Genomic DNA, 25,485 nt, shown 5'->3' on the forward strand with positions numbered 1-25,485 from the left:
GGCAGTTACTTTATGCAAGGGATGGACGATCAGGAATCACGGGATTGTCAGCATCACATGCCCAGAGTCTGAGAGCATCTCTCTCCTGGCTCCTGCTTCCCCTTCTCACTTTCTCTCTGGTCTCCTGAACCAACCAGCCATTTACAGACACATGCAGGTCAGATCACAGAAGGAAATGTAAGCCAGGTCTCTTGGCAGTGGTTGAAATCACCCCTGGCAGGATGGCTCTGGAGCCTGCAAAAGAAGTTGGGAACCTCTGGGATGACATTGGGAGATGAGATGTTATGCTTTGTCTTTTAAGACAGGGTTTCTCTGTGTAACAGCCCTGGCTGTCCTAGAACTCTGTGTAGACCAGGCTAACCTCAAATTCACAAAGATCTGCCTGCCTCTGCCTCTCTGCCTCTCTGCCTCTGCCTCTGCCTCCTGAGTGCTGGAATTAAAGGTGTGTGAATCTCTAGCACAAATAGGGGAGGGGACTGGAAAGGTAGAGAGTGGACTGTGGAAGGTGCCCTGTGGCCAGCCCTCTTCACTTAGAGTGTATTTTATGGGCTAGTACAAGAAGCTTTCAAGTCCCTTCCTACCCCTCTCACCTGTTCCATTTGATTGGCATCCATAGCTCTTTTTTATTTCCATTAATTTATTTATTCACTTTACATCCAGATCGCAACCCCCACATCTCCTCCCAGTCTCCCCCTCATGTGGCCCCTCCCCTTCACCTCTGAGAATGGGGAAGCCCCTTCTTGGGAACCAGTCCTCTCTGGCACCTCAAAGTCACTGCAGGACTAGGCACATCCTCTCCTACTGAGGCCAGACAAGACAGCCCAGTTAGGGGAGCAGGCTCCATAGGCAGACAACAGAGTTGGGGTAAACCCCCGTTCCAGTTGTTGGGGGACCTGCATGAAGACCAAGCTGCACATCTGTATATGTGGGGCTGGGGTGCCTCAACAAGGCAGTTTCTTTGTGTTGGATACCCTGGATTGCTGTGTTGTCATCTCTCCTACCCTAGTCTCTGTGCCTGCTAGTCCCCTGTGTTGTTCTTCCTACATTGTTCTTCCTGTCCCCACATTTCAGGCAGTCAAATGTCCTGACCAGGAGTTAAGTTCAGACTGACTTAGGAGTCAGAAGTATGAGGAACACCCAAGGGCACAGAGTAGCCAGTATCTCTGATGGCCTCACATCTCCAAGAGGGTTTGCAAATTTGGCTTGTTCCTCTACACCTCACAACCCCACTTTTGCTCAGGGACTTATTCTGGCCACCTACCACCACAGCGGCCCTCTCCTTACCAGCTTCATTGTCAAACCTGTCACCTAAGTCATGCTCAGTAATCAAGATGCTTATCATACACTTCTACCCAAAGCCCTCCCTTGTTGCACCACTCAGCCCTGCCACTCATCTCTGAGTGAGGCAGGCTTAGCTAGGCCTCCCAGCCCTTTCCTGTAAATGCACTCAGAGCCAGGAGTGCCATATTAAATCAAGACTGATGGAAACCAGGAGCTGCGATCAGCCAGCCAAGATACAGCATGGGGGCAGGCTGCTGCCAGCTCCAGGTGAGAGCATCTGAAGTTAATTGTTCCAGGCTTTTATTAAGATGGTCACTCCCCACACCTGCTCTCCTGGCAGCCCCTTCACAGGACCTCTCAGTCCACCCCCTTGCGTCTGTTACCTGCCATGTCTTCGAGATAAGTGGAACCCCACTAAAGCAGAGCCTTGAACTCAGTTCTGTAGCCTTTCCCCACGTGCCTTCCAAGAGCCAAGCGCAGCAGCCATGCTGAGCTCCTCCTCTCCCCCAGGCTGAACAAATACAAAGCAAGTGTTTTCCTTCTCCAGTTTGGTTTGGTTTGGTTTGGTTTGGTTTTTTTCCTACTGACTAACTTTCTACAATGCTGGGCTGAGGACAGTTGCCCTTAAAAAGAGGGTCATGCCTAGTATTGACAAGACCCAGTGTTCAATCCCTAGTAGTGTAAAACAATACAAACTAAAAGATGATTTCTTTTACACCTTGGCAAAACAACAGATAGCACTACACATAGCCTCTAATATCCAGTATAATACATCTTTTAGTTGTGTGTATGATACATATGTTTAGAAATACATATTCATGTACTTCGTGACGCACATGTGTGTGGAAGTCAAAGAACAACTTTCAGGAGTCTGTGCTCTACCCTAACTCTAGGCTGTGGGAGTTGAAAACAGGTTCTCAGATGTGCAACACAAGCAAGAGATTAGTTCTAATGGACCCTTTTCCCAACACCATCTAGGAAGCTCCCAAAATCCACCCAGTTCATTCAGACTCTCCCCCAGTGCTTCATAGTAATTAGAACTCTTGCCCTTTGTCCAAGAAATTAATGGGACTTCTAAAGCAACATAAGATCTTGACTCCAAAGGAGAGTTCTAGGAAGAAATGTTTTCTAGAGAGTACTCAGGGAACCATGATGGTCATACCTCAGTTCAAATAGCAGAATACAATCTCCTCAGGCTTTGCCTGACACAAGAGGAAAGGTATGTGCTGTGAGGCCCCCATAGATGGAAATAATGCAGACAGAATTCCATGTCATGTAAGGAAAACTGATGGCCAAAGAGGGCTGCCTCAAGTAGTCAGGGTGTCTCCAGAAAATGGGCCTGTGGAGACAGCACCCGCACACTGAGGTACCAAGAGAGGGCACCTTAAGAGGTGTTTCCAAGGCAGTGGGCATCGAGTGGACTTGGTTCCTGGATCTCTCTGGCACTAAAGCTAGAGCACCTCTTCTTTTAGTCTATGGATCTCTGCCTCTGATCAAATTAAATAAAAGGAGTCCTGTACTTTACTCTGCTCCACCCCCCACCCTCCCAAAAAAAACAGATTAGCTGATTGGATACTAAATGGAGTAAAGGGAAGTAGTTGTTGTTTTTGTTGGTTGGTTTGTTTGTTTTGATACAGGGTTTTTCTATGTAGCCCTGACTGTCTTGGGACTCTGAGCACCAGGCTAGCCTTGAGCTCACAGAGACCCAGCACCTGGTGGGAAGTAGCATTTACCCAAGGGCTGACATACAGCTCAGAGTAAAGTGCTTGCCCAGTGTGAGCAAGGACCCTAGGCTCAGTTGCCACTTGTGGGAGGAAAGGAAAGGAAGAGAGAAAATGTGCTCAGCGGGTAGGTGCTTGGAAGACATCTGAGTCACCTGACTACCACTTACTACCAACCCACATTTACTTCATGCCAGGCTCTGCCACATGCTTCTCTCATTTCCTCCTCAAGCATCCTAAAGTGTGGGTGCAAGCACCAGCTCCGTGATGAGGTGAGGAAACTGAGATCCTGAGAGGTTCTGACTACCCTAGTCTCTAGCTCTTAAATGGATGAGGTCATTGGAGTTCATATCTGTCTATAGAAAAGCTTGTTCTTCTGCCATATAATTGGTTTACCCTGAGCCAGAAGAGCCCAACTTCAGACTGGAGGTGACTCTGAAAATTGAGACACTGAACGAAGCGCTGAGTACAGTGCCTGGCACACAGCGGTGTGTAAATGCGCCCAGCCAATCCATTTCCTTCAGGGTCTGTCCAACAAGTTGGCACCATCCCTGCGAGTGTGTATGAGAGTAACTGTGTGTGTGTGTGTGTGTGTGTGTGTGTGTGAGAGAGAGAGAGAGAGAGAGAGAGAGAGAGAGAGAGAGAGGGAGACACTTGTCATCAGCACCTTCCAGCCCAGTGGGCCTGAGTGCTGAATGGCTGTGGACAGGGAGGAGGAAGAGGCAGATATATGGCTGGAGTTGGCAGAGCCAGGTGATGTATGTGGCGCCTGAGGGAGTTGCACAGTGACACTCTGGATTCCAGCCGGCAAGCGTCACTCCACTGGGATCAGCGCCGAATTATTGCTCCATATGAAACCGAGGACTGATGGGAGCTTTCAGTTACAGACTGATAGCAACAGCCAAAATTGGATTGTTTGCTATTTATTTTTTTTAACTTCTGTCAAGGTCACTACTATAACAGGAAAACACTACCCAAGCAGCAGGTATTTTTCTTCCACTCTACCCACAAGAACAATTTGCAAACACAACTTTTGTGACAGGGCCTTACCTTGGCAGCTCTCTTCCAAGAAAGATGCCCATGGTACTGTGACCTGGGGAGAAAAGGCACCTGAAGACCTGGCATTTGCTTCTCAGTTAGGATCTGTCTGGTTTGCTTCAGTGAATGTGTCCTCACCAAGTTCCTGCAGCCCCAACTCCCTGGTCACCAGTCCTCTACTTTCTTACCATCTCCTTCCTATACCCTGGAAAGCCACACCCAAGCAGCCCATATTTGTGTATCTTCCCGTCTGTGTGTCGACACCATCCTGTCTAGCAGTTCTCTCCTTCTTGTGTCTGTAAACAGTGACATAGACCACATGCTGCTGCTGGGCCAGAGTCCATGCCAGAGACAGCTAGAGCTTGCCTATAGGAAGCACTCTGGAGTCTGCACTTTAAAAAAAAAAAAAAAAAAAGAGTGTAGCAAACTTTTCCAGGAGTAGTGTTAGTGAAAGGTACAGTAAGCACTTCATGCTCTCAAGCCATGAGGAAAGTCGTTTCTGCCCAAGAACTGTCTGTGATGAGGCTCTGCCTCCTGAACAGCAGGCTGGAGTGACCTAAAGTATCTCCGGTGGTTATAAGGCAGAGCAGGACCCTTGGAGCACCAATATCTGCAGGTTCCCGCCTCCCTGAACCTTTGCTCTTTTTCCCTTAGTACATGGAGAAGCAGAGGAAGCGTGAGGCAGAAGAACGGCGCCGCTTCCCACTGGAGCAGCGACTGAAGGAGCACATCATTGGCCAGGAGAGTGCCATTGCTACCGTTGGTGCTGGTGAGTCCTGTCCTCAGTGCCAGTAGGTGGGAGAGGTGCACAATTTGCTGCCCCAAAGCCAAAGATATGCAGTCTATATTCAGAGTTACTGTTTGCTGAGTACTACCTAGGAGTACTCTGCCTACAGTCTTAAGCTCTTGCATGTTTTAGGTCTTTTAGTCCTTAGAGCAGTGCTGTGAGCTGGTCACCATCAAACACCCCTATTCGTCATCTGTTCCCCTAGCCTCATCTCCCAGTTTAAGGTGGGACACCTGAGACTCAGAGAGGGATGGGAGCTGAGCTAGAACAAAACTTCAGTTTCTCTATGCCAGCTAGCCCAGGACTCAGTCCCAAACTGAGAATGGTTTGCCAGTAGCTGTATGACTGGATCTTACAGAAAACATCCCAAGAAACGCTGTCTTCCCACTGGTATAGGGCTTACTGCCATCCTGAAGCCCCTGCCAAGCACAGCTCTCTTTCAACAGATGTGCATAGCATATGCCACTGAAGGCAGGGGCCTCACCTTGTTCTACAACTCAGACCTGTTTCAGGGGGAGTTAAGGCAGGTGAGGCAGGGAAGCAGTTTCCTGTCCAGACTAAGGGGTCTCCCTTGGGACATGTGTTTCTCCAAGGATGTTTTCTGGGCAAGGGTCATAGCTTTAGACCTCAGTTTACACCTGTAGAGTCAGAACCCATTTTTCATGGTTTTTTGTTTGTTTGTTTTTTTTTTTTTTTTTTTGATTCTTTTTTTCGGAGCTGGGGACCGAACCCAGGGCCTTGCGCTTCGTAGGTAAGCGCTCTACCACTGAGCTAAATCCCCAGCCCCCATTTTTCATGTTTTTAACAGGCTCCCGTCAGGCCACCTGCTGCTCAGCTAGAGTCTAACCCTCTATTTACATTGTCTTTGCCAGTCCTCCTGACTGGCCGCCCTTTACTCTCTAAGTATCTCATCCCGTTACACGCACCTCAGTATCTGCTCAGGACTCACCAGGCTCTGCGTACTAAGAAGGAACCTCATCAGGCTGGAATCTAGACATCTGCCCTCTTTGGCACATTCTAGCATTCTAGGGAAACATTAGGGAGTAACTAGAAAATAATGGCAGTTACCCCAAGACATGGTGAGCCCAATCTTTCTCTACCATCCTCATGTAGCATGAGAGCTCATGAGACCCTCATCAGGGGCCTGACTTTCAGCACACAAATGGAACCTAGGGACCAAAGCTGCCATCCCATCTGTAAGTCGGAGTCACGCAGATGCTGGGAAGAGCCACCACTTGGGCCCAGTCTGCACCTGGATGCTCCGTTCTAGTTCTGTCTCCAGCTGCTACCTAGGAGATGGGAATCACAGCCGAAGGCCTAACAGAACACTCTACTTGGAGTCTCACATCCACTTGGACTTGGACTACAGCTAACCTCACAACAACTGAGTGTCTTACAAACCCGTTTCCAATAGGCGTTCTCCTAATCTCTGGCCTCCACTTCTCAGCAGCCTCCCAAGCCCAGGAGCCAAAAAGCTTCTCAGAAATAGTGTTTCACATTTTCCTCTGTGCACTCCAGCTTCTTTGATATTACTTCCCTTGCCTCTATATCGAGGTGCCAACATCAATACCCCATGACTCAGAAGCCCATGTTTTCCTGTCTGTGCCACACAACCTAGTCCTATCCTCAAAATGTTGTCTTGGGTTGGGCCCTGTATTCCATTTCTTTCACCTGTAACTGGGCCTCCAGTCCCAACTTGCCTCTTCCCCAGCACTGAGCTGGCCTCTGATGCCTATCTTACTGTCATCCCATTGCAATTGGCTCAGACTGGGTGATCTGCTCTCTGCCTCCAAGAACTGTTAGAATATGCATCCTGGGAACTACCGTCTCTCAAAGCCCCTCTTCTGTCTTCTGAACTCCCCATTAAGTCAGTGGTAAACTGGCTGTCAGAAAGTCCCACTCCTTGCCCCATTGTATAGATTGGCCCTGCCAAGGCTCTGATCCTTTGGGGTCCAGGTTGTCCAGGGCTGTGCCTTTTTTTGCTTTTGTTTATTGTGTCTCTGCCTTGCTGATGAGCCCTGCAGCTAGGATCACACTGAGAATGCCCTGCACTGAGTTCATTCCTCTATGACCAGCCCCAAAAGCTTCTGGATCCGCAAAAGAAGGAATAAGCAGCCTAGTGGCCTAGTCACAGCACGAGGCACTTTCTGGGTCTGAACTTGTGGTAAGCAAGCAATGCCCAGAGCCTCGGCACCCTAGAACCCCAGCAGGCATAGAAGGGTGGGCATATCTAGAGGCTATGTCAGGCTTCGGTGGGTTCTCTAAACTAATGTTGAATGTGTGCTAGGGACTACGTAGAGGGGGACAGAGCCTGGCACCCCATGGGTACCATGAGGATGGGCAGCCAGAGAAGTGCTACAGAATGAATTGATTTGATAAATGGCCATTTATTACCCTCACGAATTGGCTGAAACCAATTTCGGTCACATCAACCCCTGGTAAGTGCTGGGATATTGATTTGTGCAAAGTAATACAGTGAATTTATCAGTGTGATCCCCAGCTGCGGGGCCTCTAGCAAGGATGGCGCACAGTTACTGCCTTACAAATGGAGGAGCTCAAGTACCAGCCCGCAAACCAGACCCCATGGCCGCTCTTGTCCGTTAGGGTCATCACATGACACACCAGGCCAGCCTACTATCACAAGGGTATGGAAAGTGAGTCTCTCCTTCCAGAACCCTGAGCCGGTCTGGGTCAAGTGATGGAAGATGTCAGTCTTAGCTATCAGACTTGCTGGGAGCTAAGCACAAGTCCCACTCACCTCAGAAAGGCTGTCAGGTTAGCATGTTCAGAACTAGGCCTCCAATCACTGGACTCCTAGATAGAAACATACACTTTTTCTTGGCACCACCATCCTTCCTTTTCACCCCGTACAGTTCAAGTATCAAGTTCTGTCATTCTCTTCTACGGTTCTCAAACCAGACCTCTCTTCCTTTTCCTGTACTTTATTTAGTTACCTTATTGCTGCAATAAAATATCATACAAGAGGCAAAGGCAAAGAAGAAAGGTTTTATTTGGGCTCATAGCTGAAGAATACAGTCCGTAGTTGTAGAATACAGTCCGTAGTTGCAGAGGGTCCTGGTGACAGGACCTTCATGCAGTTGGCAACAGAGAGTAGTTAATGCTGGTGTTAGCTCACGTCCTCCTTTTATTGAGTTTGAGATGCTTGCCCATGAAATGGTGCCATTCACAGATGAGGTGGGTCTTCCCACTACTGTTAACCTAGTCTAGATGATCCCTCACACAGGCATGGCCAGAGTCTTGTCACCTAGGTGAGTCTAGACCCTGTCAAGCTGACAGTACCAACCATCACATCCTAATTCTCTGATCTGACCACTATTGGCCTCTTTTCCTTCCCTTAGTGTCCCTGCTAGGCCAGAGTGATCTTTACAAAACACAAATTTAGGGCTGGAAAGATGGTTCAGTGGTTAAGAGCACTGGCTGCTCTTCCAAAGGACCCCAGTTCAATTCCTGGCACCCACTTGGCAGCTCACAACTGTCTAACTCCAGTTTGAGAGGATCTGACACACAGAGGCAAAACACCAATGCACATAAATAAATCTTTAAAAAAAAAAACCACACAAATCTAAATCATTCCCTTGTCCTAACATGGTGTAAAGGACCTACTGCCACTGGCTGCCAACCTCCCTCACTTCCCCCGCTTGCTGCACTCACACCAACCACCACAGCCTGCCTTTGCCTTCCCACCTGACTCTGCCACTGCTGCCCTATCAGCCTATAGTTCTTTAGGCCTTCCTGTAACGAGGCTCCAACCCAGCCCTACACACTGCCTAACCCAATTCAGGAGCAATGTACTTGAGCTTCCTTGTGAGAGGCCAGATATGTTTGTGTTATCCCCATTGAAGCAGCTTATAAAATTAATTCACTTAGGTACTGTGGCCTATGGTAGCTCACAGCATACTGGAAAGGGAAATCTAGTGAGGTCATTAATTGCAGCATATTCCTTCACCTTTGATATTCTGGGTGGGCAGTAGGTCCGCCTGCACATACCTGGCAGCTTCAGAACTGTTTGTGTAAGGACATGGGCCTCACAGACATTCCCCCAGGTTCCAGCAGATTCTCTGAATCCCCTGCACTGCCTCACACAATTCATAGCTTCCACTGCACTTCTGCAGTAGGGCCTGCCCTTCCCAAAATGTCTTCCAGTTCTCAGGGCCATTCTCAAGAATGTGAACTCCTATCATTACATTAGTGGTTTGATATCTACTGTGTTTCTGTGGTTTTCTCTCAGAGATCAGGACCCTACCTTGTGTAAACTGTTTCCTAGGGTTGGGCCACAGCTATACAAAGGTTGAACAAAGCTGTACAGAGGTAAATGAAGACAGAGCCCTTTTTTCTCCTCTCCCTCTCCCTTTCTCCCTCTCCCTCTCCCTCTCCTCCCTCTCCCTCTCCCTCTCCTCCCTCTCCCTCTCCCTCTCCCTCTCCCTCTCCTCCCTCTCCCTCTCCCTCTCCCTCTCCCTCTCCCTCTCCCTCTCCCTCTCCCTCTCCCTGTGTAGCCCTGGCTGTCCTAGCACTCCCTCTGTAGACCAGGCTGGCCTCGATTTCACAGAGAGCCACCTGCCTCTGCCTCCAGAGTGCTGGGATTAAAGGTGTTGGCCACCACAGCCTGGCTACAAGAACCATTTTGATACTGCTAGTTGACACAAGGGTGACACTCAACCTTTAGCATTGCTCCAAATGGCAGGTTCCCCTGGAATGCCACAGCATTGAATACTTGTGTGTCCAGATTACTAGGTTACTTTGAAAATCCTCACATGAGACCATTAGAACCTACCTAGAAGGGGGATGGACAGATGACTCAGCAGTTAAGAGCCCTGACTACTCTTCCAGAGGACCTGAGTTCAGGTCTCAGTACCCACATTGGGTGGCTCACAATGCCTATAACTCCAGCTTCAAGAGTCTGACACCCTCTTCTGTCCGCCAGCTACCTGCATTCATGGCATACACACATAAATAAAAATAAATTTAAAAATAAAGGAACTTATCAATAAGTGTGAGCCCAGGCTGCCCCTGAGCTTCAGTTGGGGAGAAGCAAAGCTCTGGGTTGAGAGTAGGCAGTCCTTTTCCCTCTTTACTTTTTCACATACCAGAGCCTTCCCAGAATGCCCTGTTATATCCCTTGTGCCTCAGGTATCCAGGTACTGCCATATTCTCTTAGCACATCCATCCCAGCTACAGCCCTCGGTCTTACCTCAGAGGCGCATGCCAAGTCCATGCCAAGAGCTTGCTTGCAGAAAGGATGCGTAAGGCTCCCTAGTGGGCTCAGAAGAGAACAGCAGCCTTTCCCCCAGGGTGGCGATGACCTGCAGCACTGAGTCTCTTCCAGACACACTGTCCTCTGTAAAAGGGGATAAAAATCAGCCTGCATTTTTGCAGTCCCAGGCATACCAAGAGTTAATTTAGTCAACAAACATTAAGCCAGTGAGAGGCTAGTCTCAGAGATCCATAAGGAATTAGAGTGCCCAGAACCTGCTGGCCTTGCCCATAAAAGGGCACAGGTAGAGGAAACCCCTTATATTGATTCCCCATGTCTGGTTCCTAGTTTTCTCCTATATGAAACAGAGACATTATATACCACTTGGCATTATTACATTGTTGAAGGAGATGTTTGAAAAGGTGACATTGAACCAGGTAGTGGTGGCTCACACCTTTAAATCTAGCACTCAGGTGATAGAGGCAAGTGAATTTCTGAGTTCTACCAGCCTGGGCTTCCCAAGAAACCCTGTCTTGGAAAAAAAAAAGTAAATAAATAAATTTTTAAAATGTAAAATTTGGACGGACAGTGACTGCCATCATTGCTGCCATGACTAAAAAGGAGTAAATATTTTATTAGCCAGTGAGGAAGTGGCGGAAGACAAGATTCCACGCAAGCTCCTCTTAACGCATCAACTCCACCACACTGCTCTATAAATGAATACATAACAAGAGAACTGATAGGCTAGAGGCACTATGATGGAATTAATTGATCATGAAGACTTGCTACAGAGCTCTTTTTTCCAGTGGTCTCGAAGTAACAGACATGGCCAAGAGAGCGTCTGGTGAGGGCAGCACAAGTGGGATGTGTGCTCAAGTAGCGTGTGGGAGCAGAAGAGCCTGCTTGGGACCTGCAGAGCTGGGGTCTGTGGGGGCGAGGTGCTGAGCTGCATTTGCGGAAGGCCCCTGACACTGAGGAGCACCAAGAGCAGTAGTGAAGACAGGATTAGGGCTTCTAGAGCTGCCCTTCCTTGCTATGCTCCTGACAGTGTAGGCAGGGGTCAGCCACAGTGGGGTTAAAGCCCTGCTCTTCCGACTGTGTTCCCGTGGACCTGAGCAGGTTTCCTAATGTCTACGGATATACTCTCATCTATAAAACAGGAATCAAGTTCCCTGCCCATTGCCTCATATAACCACACTGATAGAGATTCTTTATAAAGTGCTAGTAAAATAAGCTGCACATTGCTGAGGCGCAGGGTAAGAGCGTCGGCACTTATGGCCACATTCGTGTGGGCCCCTCCAGTCTCCATCTGGCCTAACCTTTACCCTGGACGGACAGGACTCTCCAGGCTCCCCAGCCTCAGTCCTCAGCCATGACCAGCCACACACACCCTGGGGGTTGCCTTCCCCAGTTTCTCCTAGCTGCCTTCATTTTTCATTCTGTCGGACTCCATCTGCTTGGCCGTTTTTCTCTTCAGATATTATTAGAAATATCCAGAGTTATAATTGTTTAATGGTTGGCATTTCTCCTGTTTCACAGGGACCCCAGAGCAGGCCCACCCCAGACTCCTGCCCTGGGTCTGGCAGAATTGACCAGGGACAGCTGTGCAGTGGAGTCTGCCTGGCATTATAAAGAGCTCTTTCCCAGGTGCATTATTAGAAAGGAAGGGGAAAGATGGCCCCAGGCGTAATTCAATTCCACATTCTCCATGGTGTTTTTTTGTGCTGCACAGCCCAGCTATGTGCAGCTCTCAATGGGCTAGGACACTACCCCAAAAGAACAGCCAAGAGTAGAACCTCACAAACATGATGCCCTGCCTGAGGGGCCATTCCACCTGTCTGAGTGATGCTGGGGTGAAGTCCTTCTGCCTTCCCAGATAGACAAAACCTAAGCCTGCTTCAGGCTTCCTCTGTCCTCAACAGATTTTCATCTCTGCCAGCTTTTGGAAGAATTTGGCTCTTCTCAGCTGACCCTCTGTCAGCCCTGCCCGTACACGTACACACTTTTTACCCATAGCCACTACTAAGTGGCTTAACTTCTGCCAATTTACTACCTCAACCTGTGCCCAAATACTCTTACCCCTAACTCCTTGTTTCTGTTGTCAAACAGACTTGACTTTCCTCCTTTATCCCTATGTTCAGGCCCATGCAGTCTCTAAGCATCCCTGCTAACCAGCCCTTTCAGAGAACCCCAGTGAGTTAGTTAGAGAAGAGCCAGATTTCAGCCCAGGAGGGAAATCAGGCCATTTCCCCAAGCTCTTCTCAGGGAGCAACTCCTGGCAGCACAGGGGGCCTAGTCTGTTCCTGAGCTTGCACTGTTTCCATCTGTTTCTAAAAGGCGAGGAAGAAGGCAGGCATGGGGCAGCCCAGACTCAGTCTGCTCTTACCTATCCCTTACATTAGTTCTTCTCCCCAGCACTTTGGGCCTGCCACCTCTCCAGATTCTGTCAGTGCTGTGATCTGTCATCAGTCCTGTGGCTGCTTTGAAGCCCAGCTACATAACATTTGGGAGCTTGACTCCTCCAGATTGGCAGGCAGTCCCTAAGACTGTTGACTCCTCCATTAAGTAAGTTTCCAGGCCTTGTCCTCTGACATATATCCTTTTCGTATTGTCCTGTGACACTCTGGGGACCAGACCAGACACACTGTTCCATCTGCAGACAGACCCTGACACTGCACAGTGCTCTGTCCTCTTCCTGCTCCTCTCCACTGTGTTTCCATTAGTGCCACCCAAATTGGCACTCGCTTCTTAAAGCAACTGTATTGGGGCCTGGTGGGGAGGGTGGGTGGGTGGTTGGTTGGTTGGTTGGTTCATTTAGGGGGGATTGTTTGCTTGTTTTGTTTTTCTAAAGGCACATTTGGGAAAGAAGCAACTCTCACATACCATCTACCAACTATATGACCTAACACATCTCTATCTGTGCCTGTTTGCTGCCTCAGATAATGGAGTTACAAACCCTTCCCTTTCAGTGTTTCTGTGGGTCTTAAATACATTGTCGGTGATTTCCAGTTATACCTAGTGTCCAGGGTGTCCAAATGTGATACTTCTTATGGTTCTGCCTCATTCCACTCTGTAGCTGAGACTGGGTTTCCTCACCTTCATGCATAGCCCTTGACCACTTACTTCCTCTTAAAGAGCCTCAAGAAACCTAGTACAGATCTGTCTGTCCCTCTCCTCACCCCCAGCCCTCCAGAAGCCATATCGGAGATAGACCTCAGGCTGTACATTGTCCTTGGTTGGCTTCCAGTAAATGCTTTTGGCTCTGTTCTACTTCTTAAACCACACTTCAGAACAGACCTTGGTTTCCCCAAATGGGAAAGAGCCCAAGTCTTGTACCTTCCTGGGTATCACAGTGTCATTCTTTACCAGGTTCCCAGGTGAGTAGGGGGTGACCAGTGAGAGCGAACGATCCTCTCAGATTCTCCTTCACTAGTCCCCCACCCCCCTCACCTCCATTCACCATCCACCCGCCTTTTGGTTTCCCTGGCAACACTGAGTGCTCATCCTGGAAAACTTTATCCGAAATCTGCTCTGGGCAGCTTTCCAAATCCATGCTAACCTGATTAGGTGTCTCTGGGGGCCTTGCCAGCTAATCAGATTAGGCAGCACTAATGGTAGTGAGGACTTTGAGTGGGCGCAGAGCAGTAAAACATATTGTATACTTAGTGATAATTATCCTGCCTTTTGTGTCATTGATTTATCTGTCTCCCTCCCCATCCCATGTTGTGTGTTTGGCTGTAGCGATCCGGAGGAAGGAGAATGGCTGGTATGATGAGGAGCACCCTCTAGTCTTCCTCTTCTTGGGATCATCTGGAATAGGTAATCATGGGCAGATCAGCCACTGGGGAAGCAGAACTAGAGAAGCATTTGGCCTGATCCTGACAGCTCCAGAAACAGCTGCCCTAGATCACAGAGTCACCAAGAAAGAAGACCTGGGCTTCTTAACCTTTTCCCATGTTATCAAGAGCTGGAACTACTATTCCTTCACCTATCATGGTACCATACCGTGGGGCCTATTAGCCCTGTGCATCCCATAGGCTCACCTCTGGGGACAAACGAACCGCCTTCACTGCCGGGCACACCAGTTGTTCTCAGGGCAGCCTACCTTTGGGAAGCTCAGGAAAGCTCCTGTGCGCACGGCACAGCAGAACTAATATGCAGGGGCGGGGGACGGGCTGTATCATCTGAGGGGTCCTCTGCCTTCCTCTGCCCCTACCTCCCTCTTCCATGGTCTTGATCCGGATCTCTTGGTATAGCCATTACCTCTTTACCTCCCAGCACCTTCATGGGCCTGCCCATGAAGCTCTGTGTACCACATAGTGGCTTTACCATCATTCCAGATTGCCCTTCCAACAAGCTACCACTTTGGGGTTGTCCTCTTTGTCACAAGATCTGTCGAGCCAGTGGAAAGTGTCTAGCCTTTTCTTGGCCTGAGGTTCCAGGGCTATGAGTGTTTAAGAGGGATGCAGGGTGTGAGGCCAGAAGTCGGGGCTCACCTAGAAGAGATGAAGCTTGTGTTACACTTCAGAGGGTGCATTGGATTACAAGGCCTATTGCCTGCCTCCGCTCCTATAGCACTGCTGCAGAGAGAAGTCCTTGGCTCCATCACAAGAAAACTGGGAGTGCACTCTGTTGTCTCAGCTTCACCTTGGGAGAGTTTCTGGCCTCAGCTTCCTATCCATAAAAGGAGTATTCATCAGTGTCCATGCATTCCTAGTACCTTAATTTTTTTTGAGACAAGGTCTCTTTACATAGCCCTGGCTGTCCTAGAATTATATAAACCTTCCTGCCTCTGCCTCCCAGTTGCTGGGATCAAAGATGGGTACCACCATAGCTGTCCCTAGTGTACTTTGACTCCAAAGTTTGTCATCTGGTTCTGACCCACACTCGTCTCCCTTATTCCTAGGGAAAACTGAGCTGGCCAAGCAGACAGCCAAGTATATGCACAAAGATGCCAAAAAGGTAAGGAATTGGGACCAAGGTCTAGTCTATAAGCCAGGAAAACCTTGTCATTTGTACTTGTTGTCCTGAAATCTAAGCAGCAGCCAATCAAAAAGCTGGGCCTGGCCCCAGAAGCAGGCCTCTGATCTAGCCAGATTGCTCTAAGAATTAACTTTTCTATGCCTCAGTTTCTTCAGCTCTGAGATAGCAAGGACCATCTTTGGCCTGCCTGAGCCAGGGCTCTTGGGAGAACTGGGTGAGGTTCATCCGCACATTGCTGAGCAGCCTGTCCCTGCTGGAAGAACTCACAGCTAATGCAGTGCTTACTGAGGGCTCTGTGCAGGAGCTCAGGCTGGCCATGTTTCCCAGGCTAGTAGGGCTATGCTACAGGGAACCAGGGACTACTGGAGAAACAAGTAGGAACGGCATGGTGTCTGCTGCTTCTCCATCAGGCACGTGCCCTCAACTAGGATTCCACTCTGCTGCTAACCCGGAGCCTTGGAGTCTCCCCAGCTACGTTTATCCACACCTGGCTCTAAAGACTTTGGGTGAACAAGAGATGCTTTTAAGAAAGCAGTCCTTGGTGACACTACAAAATACTCAGTTAAAGCTAAATACCTCACCATCATTAAGGCTAAGCCCCACCCCCCCTCATTTGCCCCTGGAGGTTGCCTAAGACTCCAGTGTGCTTGCCTGATTTCATGGCCACCTCCTCCCTTCCCTAGAGGCAAAGAAGAGCTGCTTAAGCCCTGCCAGCTAAATAGCCCAGGAGCAGAGTCCTGAACTACTGTCCCCTTGTAGCCTGCCTGTGTTCTTGCCACTTGCCTGAGGATCCTTGATCCATAGAAACGAAGTAGCCCAGGTTGCTGAGCCCTTTCTATGGAGCAACTGGCAGAAAACTCTCAAACTTACCTGTCTCTGCCAGCAGCTATTCTCAACCTCTACCAGACCACTGCAGACCCACTAGACAGGCAGGCAAGCAGGCAAGAAGTGTGTGGCATGCTAATGTGCTCCAACCGAAACAGCGGCTTTAGACAATTCATCAGGTTGGCAGCGATTGAAACAATTAGCACTCTGGAAAGGGCCATAAACTAGCAAGACTATTAGGAAAGATGCAGTTACGGGCAGGAACCACCTGATTAGGGATGAAGAATTCCAAGTGGTTTAATTTTAATACTGTCAGAAAGGTTAATATTTAATTACAAATTATAATCTCCTTATCCATGCTGTCTTAATATGTCTTTATACACAGTGGATGTGGGAGGAGAGTATCTGCTGACTCGCTGCTGTAGAAAGACTGTTGATGCGGGTACCTTTTAGTTGGTGCATCTAAATGGGGACAGAAACCCCCACCACCACAGGATTTCTCAAGGGTGGAATGGAGTCTTCGATCAGTACACACCTCCCCCACAAAGCAAGTAGCACCCTCTCCTTCCTGCATCTGCTATTAGGCAATGCACTATGGGGCACCAAGCTCAAGAACTGTGGACCCTTGACTCAAGTTCTAGTTCTGTTTTCTCCTAAGTAGGTCCTTCCCCACAAAACCCAGCTTTCTAGCCTCAGGGAAGCTCTCCAGTACCTCTCCTGAGGTTGTAGTGAGCATTAGCTTACTCAGGCTCCAACACACTGTTAAAGACACCACCTCTCCTTAGCCTGCCCTAGCAGTGCCCACCTGCTGTACGCTCTTCCTTGATCCTATAAGGAACAATGCTAACTAACTTCATCTGCTTTCTAGTTGAGGAGAGTTGAAGCCCTAGAGTAGCAGGAGGCTTGCCCACTGTCATTTGTTAGGAGGAATCGTGAGCCCAGTCTTTCAGTATTATTATTCTCAGCTGCTTTAGGCGTGAGATAGAAACATGTTGGTGTGTCTCTCACAGAGGAGGATGAGATGCATAATTGGCCCCAAAAGAGCACATACTGAATCCCGTGTGATCTGTAAAACCACTTATCAGTACAACCCCTGTGCCAGCCATTACAGAGCATGTTTACGTGGACGTTGCCTAGTCAGGAACACTCATGTTTGAAGCACACCATCAAAGTCCAAGGGAGCCTTGGACTGTAAGCTGAGAAGCAGTGTTCCTGACACCTCCAGGACAGTTGGTAAAGTACAGACAGTGTTAGGTGTGAGTCCAGGGTCACATAGGCTCATCACAAGTGGGAGTTTTCTTCCTGTGCCTCCCAAGGGGCTCATGAGATGAACTGAGCACTGGCCTGGGAGTTGGGCCGGTTCTGGTCTGCCTCTCTGACCCTTGCTTCACTGGTTGTGAACAAACACTAATGCTTACCGCCTCACAAGGCGTTATTGATAGCTGCACGGTTTCTTACCAGTCCATTTATGAACTTACTGGTTTTTCTTGCCTCAGCTTCTGTACTATTTCCCCCAATTGGACAGCCTTGCTAACTCTCATCAGACTTAGTAATCTCTGAGAAAGAACCTTTTGTTCTATGATATCATCATAGGGCCAGGGACTGGAGCCCAAAAGACTTTCAAGCTTTATAAAGTGGCACTGTGGTGACAGATTTAGAGCAATTATTTGAGTCTCCTCCTGTGTGGAATTGACCGGGATTCTGTTTTCATCCATTTCCTAAGTAGTAGGTTCTGTAATCTGCTCTCCCATTGGATTACTAAAACTGTGGGATAAAAATGGTAAACTCCATTACTCCTAGGATTACATATTACCCATAATGCACACTCAGGACATGTTGGATGTAACCATAGTTTCTGTTTTCTCACTTTGTATGTAACCAATTAAAGTCACATGAAACCAAAAAGAGTCCAACCAAGGATATGAGGCCCAAAAACTTGTCCAAGCCACTTGGCAAGACTCTAGAATAGACTCTAGAAAACTGGGGTGAGGTCACTTGTCATAAGAAAGCACCACTCTGGGGCTGGGGATTTAGCTCAGTGGTAGAGCGCTTACCTAGGAAGCGCAAGGCCCTGGGTTCGGTCCCCAGCTCCGAAAAAAAGAACCCCAAAAAAAAAAAAAAAGAAAGCACCACTCTAAACCCTCTGGGTCCTGTGACAGTCCCTTCTGAGCACAAACCGCTGAACCTTTCAGATAAAGACTACTGAGGGTGTTGGGGATTTAGCTCAGTGGTAGAGCACTTGCCTAGGAAGTGCAAGGCCCTGGGTTCGGTCCCCAGCTCCGAAAAAAAAGAACCAAAAAAAAAAAAAAAAAAAAAAAAAAAGACTACTGAGAACCCAGCTATTAACAGGGGAAATGAAAGGCAGTACTTGTCATGACCAAAAACTTAACAGCAAAGCCGTGAACAAGATAATCTAGTCTGGGCTTGTTTCTTCATCTCCTGCTTGCCACAGGTGTGTACGCACTCTAAGCCATTTAATAGCTTCATCAGAACATTGCTAGGCATATAGTAAGCACAGAAATGTCAACATGTGTCTGTGACTCTTGTAGATTTTTTTTTTTTTTTTGTTCTTTTTTTCCCGGAGCTGGGGACCGAACCCAGGGCCTTGCGCTTCCTAGGCAAGCACTCTACCACTGAGCTAAATCCCCAACCCCGACTCTTGTAGATTTTTGCTACCTGTGGTCAGCACTCTGAGATTTCCCACAGTTGTCCTGTTCCTTTCCAGAAACTTATCTGAATGAGCTGCTGACTCTCTTGGAAGTGCCGCTTATTCCCACTAACTGAGAGACCCCTTGCCCACCATATAGCCTTAATAATGGCCCTTCTAACATCTTTCCTGCCTGTTGGCTTAGGTCTTTCTTCAGCCAAGAGCCAGGAAGATACTGGCTTGAGGGCTAAAGCTACAGTCAGTGGAAGAACTGGGTCCAGTCCCCTGCTCCTGGCCTAAGCTCATCCCTCCAGCCTGTACCTGTGTGCAGTGACAGGGCAGACAACACAATCTCCTTCATTGAGTGGCTGCCTGAAGTGTGGCCTGGCTAGAATTGAGCTGTGGATGCCTTTTTCTGAGTTTCCTGGTGCTGTGTCGCCCTCACCACTTTTGGTACCCCTGACAAGGAAAGGGCTCTCTGCCTGTGTTAAATAACACACTCTGGTTTCTCTTTCTCAGGCACTAACTGTGGCCTTCTCCCTAAGGGGCTTTCTGGGAAATCATCTGCATGACCGTGGTACAGAAAAGAACATACAGGCTTATCATAGATGCCTTTTTTTTAAAAAAATGCAAAATATCCGGGAAAAAAATGTAAAATAATAGCTGTGAGCTATAAAGAGAGAACAAGAGGACAGAGTCCTGCACACCAGGGGACATATGCCTGCCAGAGTCTTGCAAAGTTGAGGAGCACTGTGGAGACCACCCTTCATGTCCTCACCATCTCTGCTGGTGGTGCTGACCTTGGCCATGCCTGCCTGCTCCACTCAGACTACCAGGCTGCCACCTGGCTTCAGTGCTGGGCACACATGGAACATACTCTGGGAATGGGGGTGGGGTAGAAACTATAGGTATTGTGGTAATGAGACCTGAAGCTGCCTGGGGGAAGGGACATCCTGAATTGATTTATAAGGGCAGAGGTACGATTTGACCTTATTAAGATAGGAAATAAAAGTATCCTGTGGGGAAGTAGGTGAGAGAAGAAGGCAAAGACTAGGGAAAATGTAGAATTTAAGAATATGGTACATCTGAATATCCTAGTATTCAAGGGGTCTGGCCTGAGCCCTCGCCTTGCCTCCTATCTCACACTGACAAACCTTATTTTCATTCAGGGCTTCATCCGGCTCGACATGTCTGAGTTCCAGGAGCGACATGAGGTGAGACAGTCCTCGGGGAAGTGTGTTTCAGAAGGCCTGAAATCATCACTGCTTAGTGTTTTGTATGACTTGTCACTTGAGCCTTTGGCTTCCAATAATTCTTCAGCAGCCCTGGGATTTTTCCTGGGGGCAGAAAGGGGCATACAATAGGGTAACAATGATGTGTTCTGCTCTCCCATCATGGCAGGATTCCTGACTATCCTTGATGAGACTAACTGTATGCAGCCATCTTCTCACACTGGTCCATATTGTAAGCTAAAAACACAAAAAGGAAAGACATTCCTAACATGTTATTGCCTTCTGCCAGGTAGCCAAGTTTATCGGTTCTCCGCCAGGCTACATCGGCCATGAAGAAGGTGGCCAACTGACCAAGAAACTGAAACAGTGCCCAAATGCAGTAGTTCTCTTTGACGAGGTGGACAAGGCCCATCCAGATGTGCTCACCATCATGCTGCAGCTGTTTGATGAGGTAAGAGCAAGCTGGGACACAGGGGAGGCACTTGAAAGGAAGCAGCTAGACTTCGTGGCCTCCCATGCTGCCTTGTAGAGATGCACCAGGGTGAGGGGTGAGGGATACAAGAATTTAGTTCTACCCCTGCTCCTAATTGGCTTTTTTGATTTTAGCAAGCCCATCTCTAGACATCAAAGGTCTCCAGTGACAAACAAGGACATATCATTTTATTATATGGTGTTTGCCTGCATATGTGTCTGTGTGACATGTGTGTGGTACCCAAAGAGACCAGAAGAGGCCATCAGATCCCCAGGGCTGGAGTTATAGATGGTAACTACCATGTGGGTGCTAGAATCAAACCTAGGTCCTCTGGACAAGCAGCAGTGCTCTCAACTGCAAGCCTCTCCCGGCCTGCACTAACTCATTTTAAATGCAAGCCACATCATTACTGATGAAATGGTATTACCGGGGCTCAGAGTGCCCATCTCTTGACAAGTTGGACAATCCCTCCCACTGGTCAAGGCAGGCTATAAAGAAGAAGTTATTTTTCTCTGTCCATTTGATATCTACCTGTAGGAAAGATTTTAACAGAAGGGGCTAGGAGAGATGGCTCAGCAGTTATGGGCACTGGCTGCTCTTCCAGAGTACCCAGGTTCAATTCCAGCACCCACATGGCAGCTTGCAGCTGTCTGTAACTCCAAGATCTGACATACATGCAGGCTAAATACCAATGCCCATAAAATCAAAATATAAAAGATTGAGCAGACATCATTGCTGGTCACTGTAATAGTCAAGAAGAAGTCAGCTCATTTTTTTACAAAGGAAAAGACCAAGTTCCAAGGTATAAACGGTAACCACACAGCTGCAGAACTTCATGTAAAACACAGGATTAGAGTGTGGAGACACGTGGTCCCAGAGCCAGCTCTCCTCTACACCTTGTCTCCTTGAACCTGAATGGTCCTTAGCCTCAAGCAGAGAATAGCCTCTACCTGTTCTGCCCTTCCAGAATGTGACCAGGGGCTGAGTGGAGATGAGGACCTCTTCTCTAAGAGCTGTGCTAGCTAGCACCATGTGCCAGGTAGGATTTGGCCCACTTTTGTCTTTGTCTCCTCCACTTTTGGGAAAGTGAAGATTTGTTTTGCTTCCCATGTCAAATGAGGCACAGGGAGAGGCTCTCCCAGAGCAAGTAAAAATGTAGGCACCAAGTTGCAGGATCTAAACGTCCACTAGCTACAAGCCTTCCTAGCAGGCCCAGGGTTTTTTGCCTTTTCTCCAGGTGTGTTGCCATCTTCCCAGCTCGCTGGCTTGCAGAAGAAAAGGCCTGTCCTCCAGAGCTGCCCACATTCAGTCATGCCTGTGTTCTGAGCTTCCCACTCTGGGCCTCTTGGTGAGATTCAGGGGCTCACCACACCCACCCCTACCTACTGAGCTACCTAGGAAGCAGGTAGAAAGGAGAGGGATGAGAACTGCAGATTTGCACTTTGTGTGCTACCACGCACCGTTCTAAGAAACCCATATGAATCAATTCATCCCATCCTCAGAGTAACACTGAGTTAAAGGTGATTAAACTGGAGGCCATTCCAAAGCTTTGGGGGCATCTAGAGCCAGAAGAGGCCAGTCTGCAAGGAAGCACTCAAGGGAAAGCTGGTCTAGAGAGGTGAGCCTGTCTGGCCTCTGGCCTTTCTGCAGATTCCTATGGTGACCTCCTCAGCCCCAGGAGAAGTAAGGCAGCCGCTGACACTATCCACTGGAGCACACTAATGGCCTCACATTAAAGCCAGTATCCCCTGTCCTGTCACACAGTTCCACTGAAGACCTTTAGGAAGCTGATGCTAATTCCTCCCTGCAGCGCACAGCCCAGTCTGCTAGTTTGTGAAGCTCTTGATCCCATGACCAAAGCCGCAGTCTGAGTTTACTCAGTGTGATTTAAGCATAGGTCTTGTTGAGGATGGGCTCTTGGACTGGTGCACTCCAGCCATTCCCCAAGTTGGAAAATGCTTGGCTGACTCAACTGCAAATTCTTATTTTACCTGCTTGCTTGCTTGCTTGTTTTGATTTTTGAGACAGCTTTTCTGTGTAACCCCTGTAAGCTTTGGAATGGCCTCCAGTTTAATCACCTTTAACTCAGTGTTACTCTGAGGATGGGATGAATTGATTCATATGGGTTTCTTAGAACGGTGCGTGGTAGCACACAAAGTGCAAATCTGCAGTTCTCATCCCTCTCATTCTACCTGCTTCCTAGGTAGCTCAGTAGGTAGGGGTGGGTGTGGTGAGCCCCTGAATCTCACCAAGAGGCCCAGAGTGGGAAGCTCAGAACACAGGCATGACTGAACTGGAACTCTATGTAGACCAGGCTAGCCTCAAAATCACAGACCCACCTGCTTCTGTCTCCAGAGTGCCAAGTTTAAAGGTATGCACCACCATGTGCTTACGAGGCAGACGCAGAGGGCTGGAAGAACACTGACACACCAAGGCTCCAGGGTCTACAGCCCTTTACCAGGGCTCTCATTCAGAAAGTAGGAGCAGAGCAGTACAGATGAGATGGCCAATGAGACAGCCAGGCAGAGGGCCCAGATCATGTTACAGTCCTAGGTTCAATCCTTGGTGCAACACACACACCCCAAATAATATTTAAAACAGGCAAAGAATAGAGATTTATCTTATAGTAAGGAATATTTGAAAGACCTTTAAGCAACAAGGTCAGATTTTCACTTTACAAAGACCCTGAAGGCAGGTGTGCAAAGGAGGGGCCTAACAGGAGATCCAATGAGGAGTCAACTGAAGAATCCAACTGTAGCTGCAGCAGGCTGGTCCAAAGCAAATTTCATGAGCCCTAGACATTGTTTTTGAGGAGGAAAGGTATTGCCACCATAAGCAGTGTCCAGCCTGAGTAATGAAGTGGCTGAGCCATGGACTGAAGCAAGGAAATCTGCAGGCCAAGCAGCAGATGCAGATGGGGAGGAAAGTGACCCTGGGCATTGCTGAGAATGTAGTGTCTGTGGACCCACTCAGAGAGGCTCCAGTTTAGGCATATTTAGGAATAGTGTGGCCAAAAGTCCACATGCATTAGCCTGCAGATTCAGCATGGACCAGAGAGGTTCAAGGAGGAGTTACCATAGCAATGGGCTCTACAGTGTAGCGCATGTGATCATTCCTGAGGCAGAAGGGGGCACAGCCTGTGTGTCACTGATGAGCTGAGTGGACAGGGCCTCTGAGGAAAGAAAGTAGCAAATGCAGCAGTTATAAAGGCACGCAATCCAGAGTTTGGGGTGACAGAAGTCCCTGGACCCTGCCAGGCCTGACCTCCCAATCCTGCATGGAGAAAATCAAGAACTCTCTAGGTGTCACCAAAGTACCATGAACACTGGGTCATCTCCAGGAAAGAGCCTATAGCCCAATGTAAAGTCCCAAGAAAAACCTGGACCCTCGGGCACTACCCTTCAAAAACTCATAAGGATTCTAACCCTAAGTACTGGCAGGGCTGATGGGTAGCTCATAAGCCTAGGCTGAGATTTGTACCCCAGCCAGTATAACTAACAAGGACAGTTCTGTCTTTGTGATACATCTTAATTGTCAAGAAAACTGAGATGTGGATGTTGAGAGTCCCTGTTGGGATCAGTTGTGTACTACACCTGCTCCTCTAGCCCACATTGAACTGTCCTAAGGCCCAGTTAGGAACAGAGCTTTGGTGTCTCCCACTGAAATTGCTATGACCAGGGCAGCAGTGCATGAACCCAATCCTCAGGGATTCGCTCAGGGGGCCAGTGTGGAACACACAGTGCCATATGCACGTGCTTGGGTCATGTCACAGGAGCACCCAGACTTGACTCCAAGTTCAAGCTGTCCCCCCACTGATTTGGTTGTGTTAGAGCCAGTTAGCAAAGCAAAGAGCTGGGGGAGTAACAGCTCAAGAGCTGAGCCTTCCTCCCTTTTCCCACCCCAAACCAGGGACAGCATGGTGACCAACTCCAAAATATGGAGTGCCATGCTGCCTTAGAACTAATGCTTTCGCATAGGCCAAGAGCCAGGCAAAAGAAGCCTAGTAGCAATGCTCAACCTCGGGTTCTTGTCAGCACATGGACTTTTGAGGCACAGACTAACCCTGACTGAGCCAATATCATCTGGCATAAACATGGTGACAGGTTTAAACTGGGGTAGAAGCCACCATGATTCAGTGATCTGTCCCCAGGGCCATGTTTTCTAGCTCTGACTTTCCTCAGACAACCCCAGGCAGGGATTCTCTCCCTCTCCATCACTCCTGTCTAAGGAGGAAAGGATAAAGAGTATAAATTAAATTTGGCCTAGAAGAAAAGCCGGGTACAGTGAGGTACCCTTGGGATGCTCTCTAGCCTGGTGCAGAGGGCAAGGCGTAGCTCTGGGATCAGGTTGTCTCTGTTGTCCTGTATTCTAGCTACGAGACTATAAACATGCAGCCAGTCTCTGAGCTTGAGTTCTCTGTGGTTGCAAAGATTCAAGCAGTCAGCAAGTGAGTGCTGGACACCTAGGCCAGCCACTGGCCCCAGACACTGAGCAGCCTGGCCTATACCCAGGGTTCCATTTTGGAGACGGATGGAGGAAGCACTGTGGTGACAGAATGCGCCATGCCATGTGCACCTGCCAACCCATTGGTTCCTCTCAATGAGACCCTGTTCACCACTGTCACACTGTCCATTGTTGGTGCACACATGACCTTGAGGCTTGCTCTATGCCTGGGGCTGGACTCCCTTGGCTCCCTTACTTTAAGAACACTATACGTACTCTTCTGTTTCTGCCATTCCTTTTCCTATTTTGTCTGCAGGAAGGATGCTTCCTCAGTGTCACCTCTGGAAAGCACTCAATATTCCAAGAAAACATCCTAAAGTGTTTAAAGAAGGAACCTTGCCATCCATCCCTCTTTGCCAGGATGAAGAATGTCTCCAAAGATAGCTAGGCTGGGCATAGTGGCACACACCTATAATCCCAGCACTAAGGAAGCAGAGGCAGGAGGATCTAGAGTTCAAGAGCTACATAATAAGTATGAAGCTAGGCTGGCCTACATGAGACCCTGTCTCAGAAATAAATAGGTGGGTAGGTAGGTAAGTTAGGTGGGTAGGTAGGTAAGTTAGGTGGGTAGGTAGGTAAGTTAGGTGGGTAGGTAGGTAAGTTAGGTGGGTAGGTAGGTAAGGTAGGTGGGTAGGTAGGTAAGTTAGGTGGGTAGGTAGGTAAGGTAGGTGGGTAGGTAGGTAAGTTAGGTGGGTAGGTAGGTAAGTTAGGTGGGTAGGTAAGTTAGGTGGGTAGGTAGGTAAGTTAGGTGGGTAGGTAGGTAAGTTAGGTGGGTAGGTAGGTA

The 25,485-nt window shown here is 48.6% G+C and overlaps 1 protein-coding gene across 8 annotated transcripts in view; it reads left to right on the plus strand.

Moving 5' to 3' along the window:
* The window catches only part of Clpb (ClpB family mitochondrial disaggregase), a 122,810-nt gene that overhangs the window by 94,112 nt on the left and 3,213 nt on the right, over positions 1 to 25,485 (plus strand). For 6 of the 8 annotated variants that reach the window (XM_008759796.3, NM_022947.2, XM_063272875.1 and 3 more), the window contains 5 exons: positions 4,695 to 4,809; positions 13,781 to 13,858; positions 14,946 to 15,001; positions 19,664 to 19,708; positions 20,016 to 20,177. In XM_008759796.3, coding sequence (XP_008758018.1) covers positions 4,695 to 4,809; positions 13,781 to 13,858; positions 14,946 to 15,001; positions 19,664 to 19,708; positions 20,016 to 20,177 — 456 coding nt within the window. Of the gene's footprint in view, positions 1 to 4,694; positions 4,810 to 13,780; positions 13,859 to 14,945; positions 15,002 to 19,663; positions 19,709 to 20,015; positions 20,178 to 21,165; positions 21,238 to 25,485 lie in introns of all 8 variants that reach the window. The other 2 variants (XR_005491697.2, XR_010057345.1) reach the window with 1 other exon arrangement.

The sequence above is a fragment of the Rattus norvegicus genome, chromosome 1, assembly GCF_036323735.1.
Source record: "Rattus norvegicus strain BN/NHsdMcwi chromosome 1, GRCr8, whole genome shotgun sequence".
NCBI lineage: Eukaryota > Metazoa > Chordata > Mammalia > Rodentia > Muridae > Rattus > Rattus norvegicus.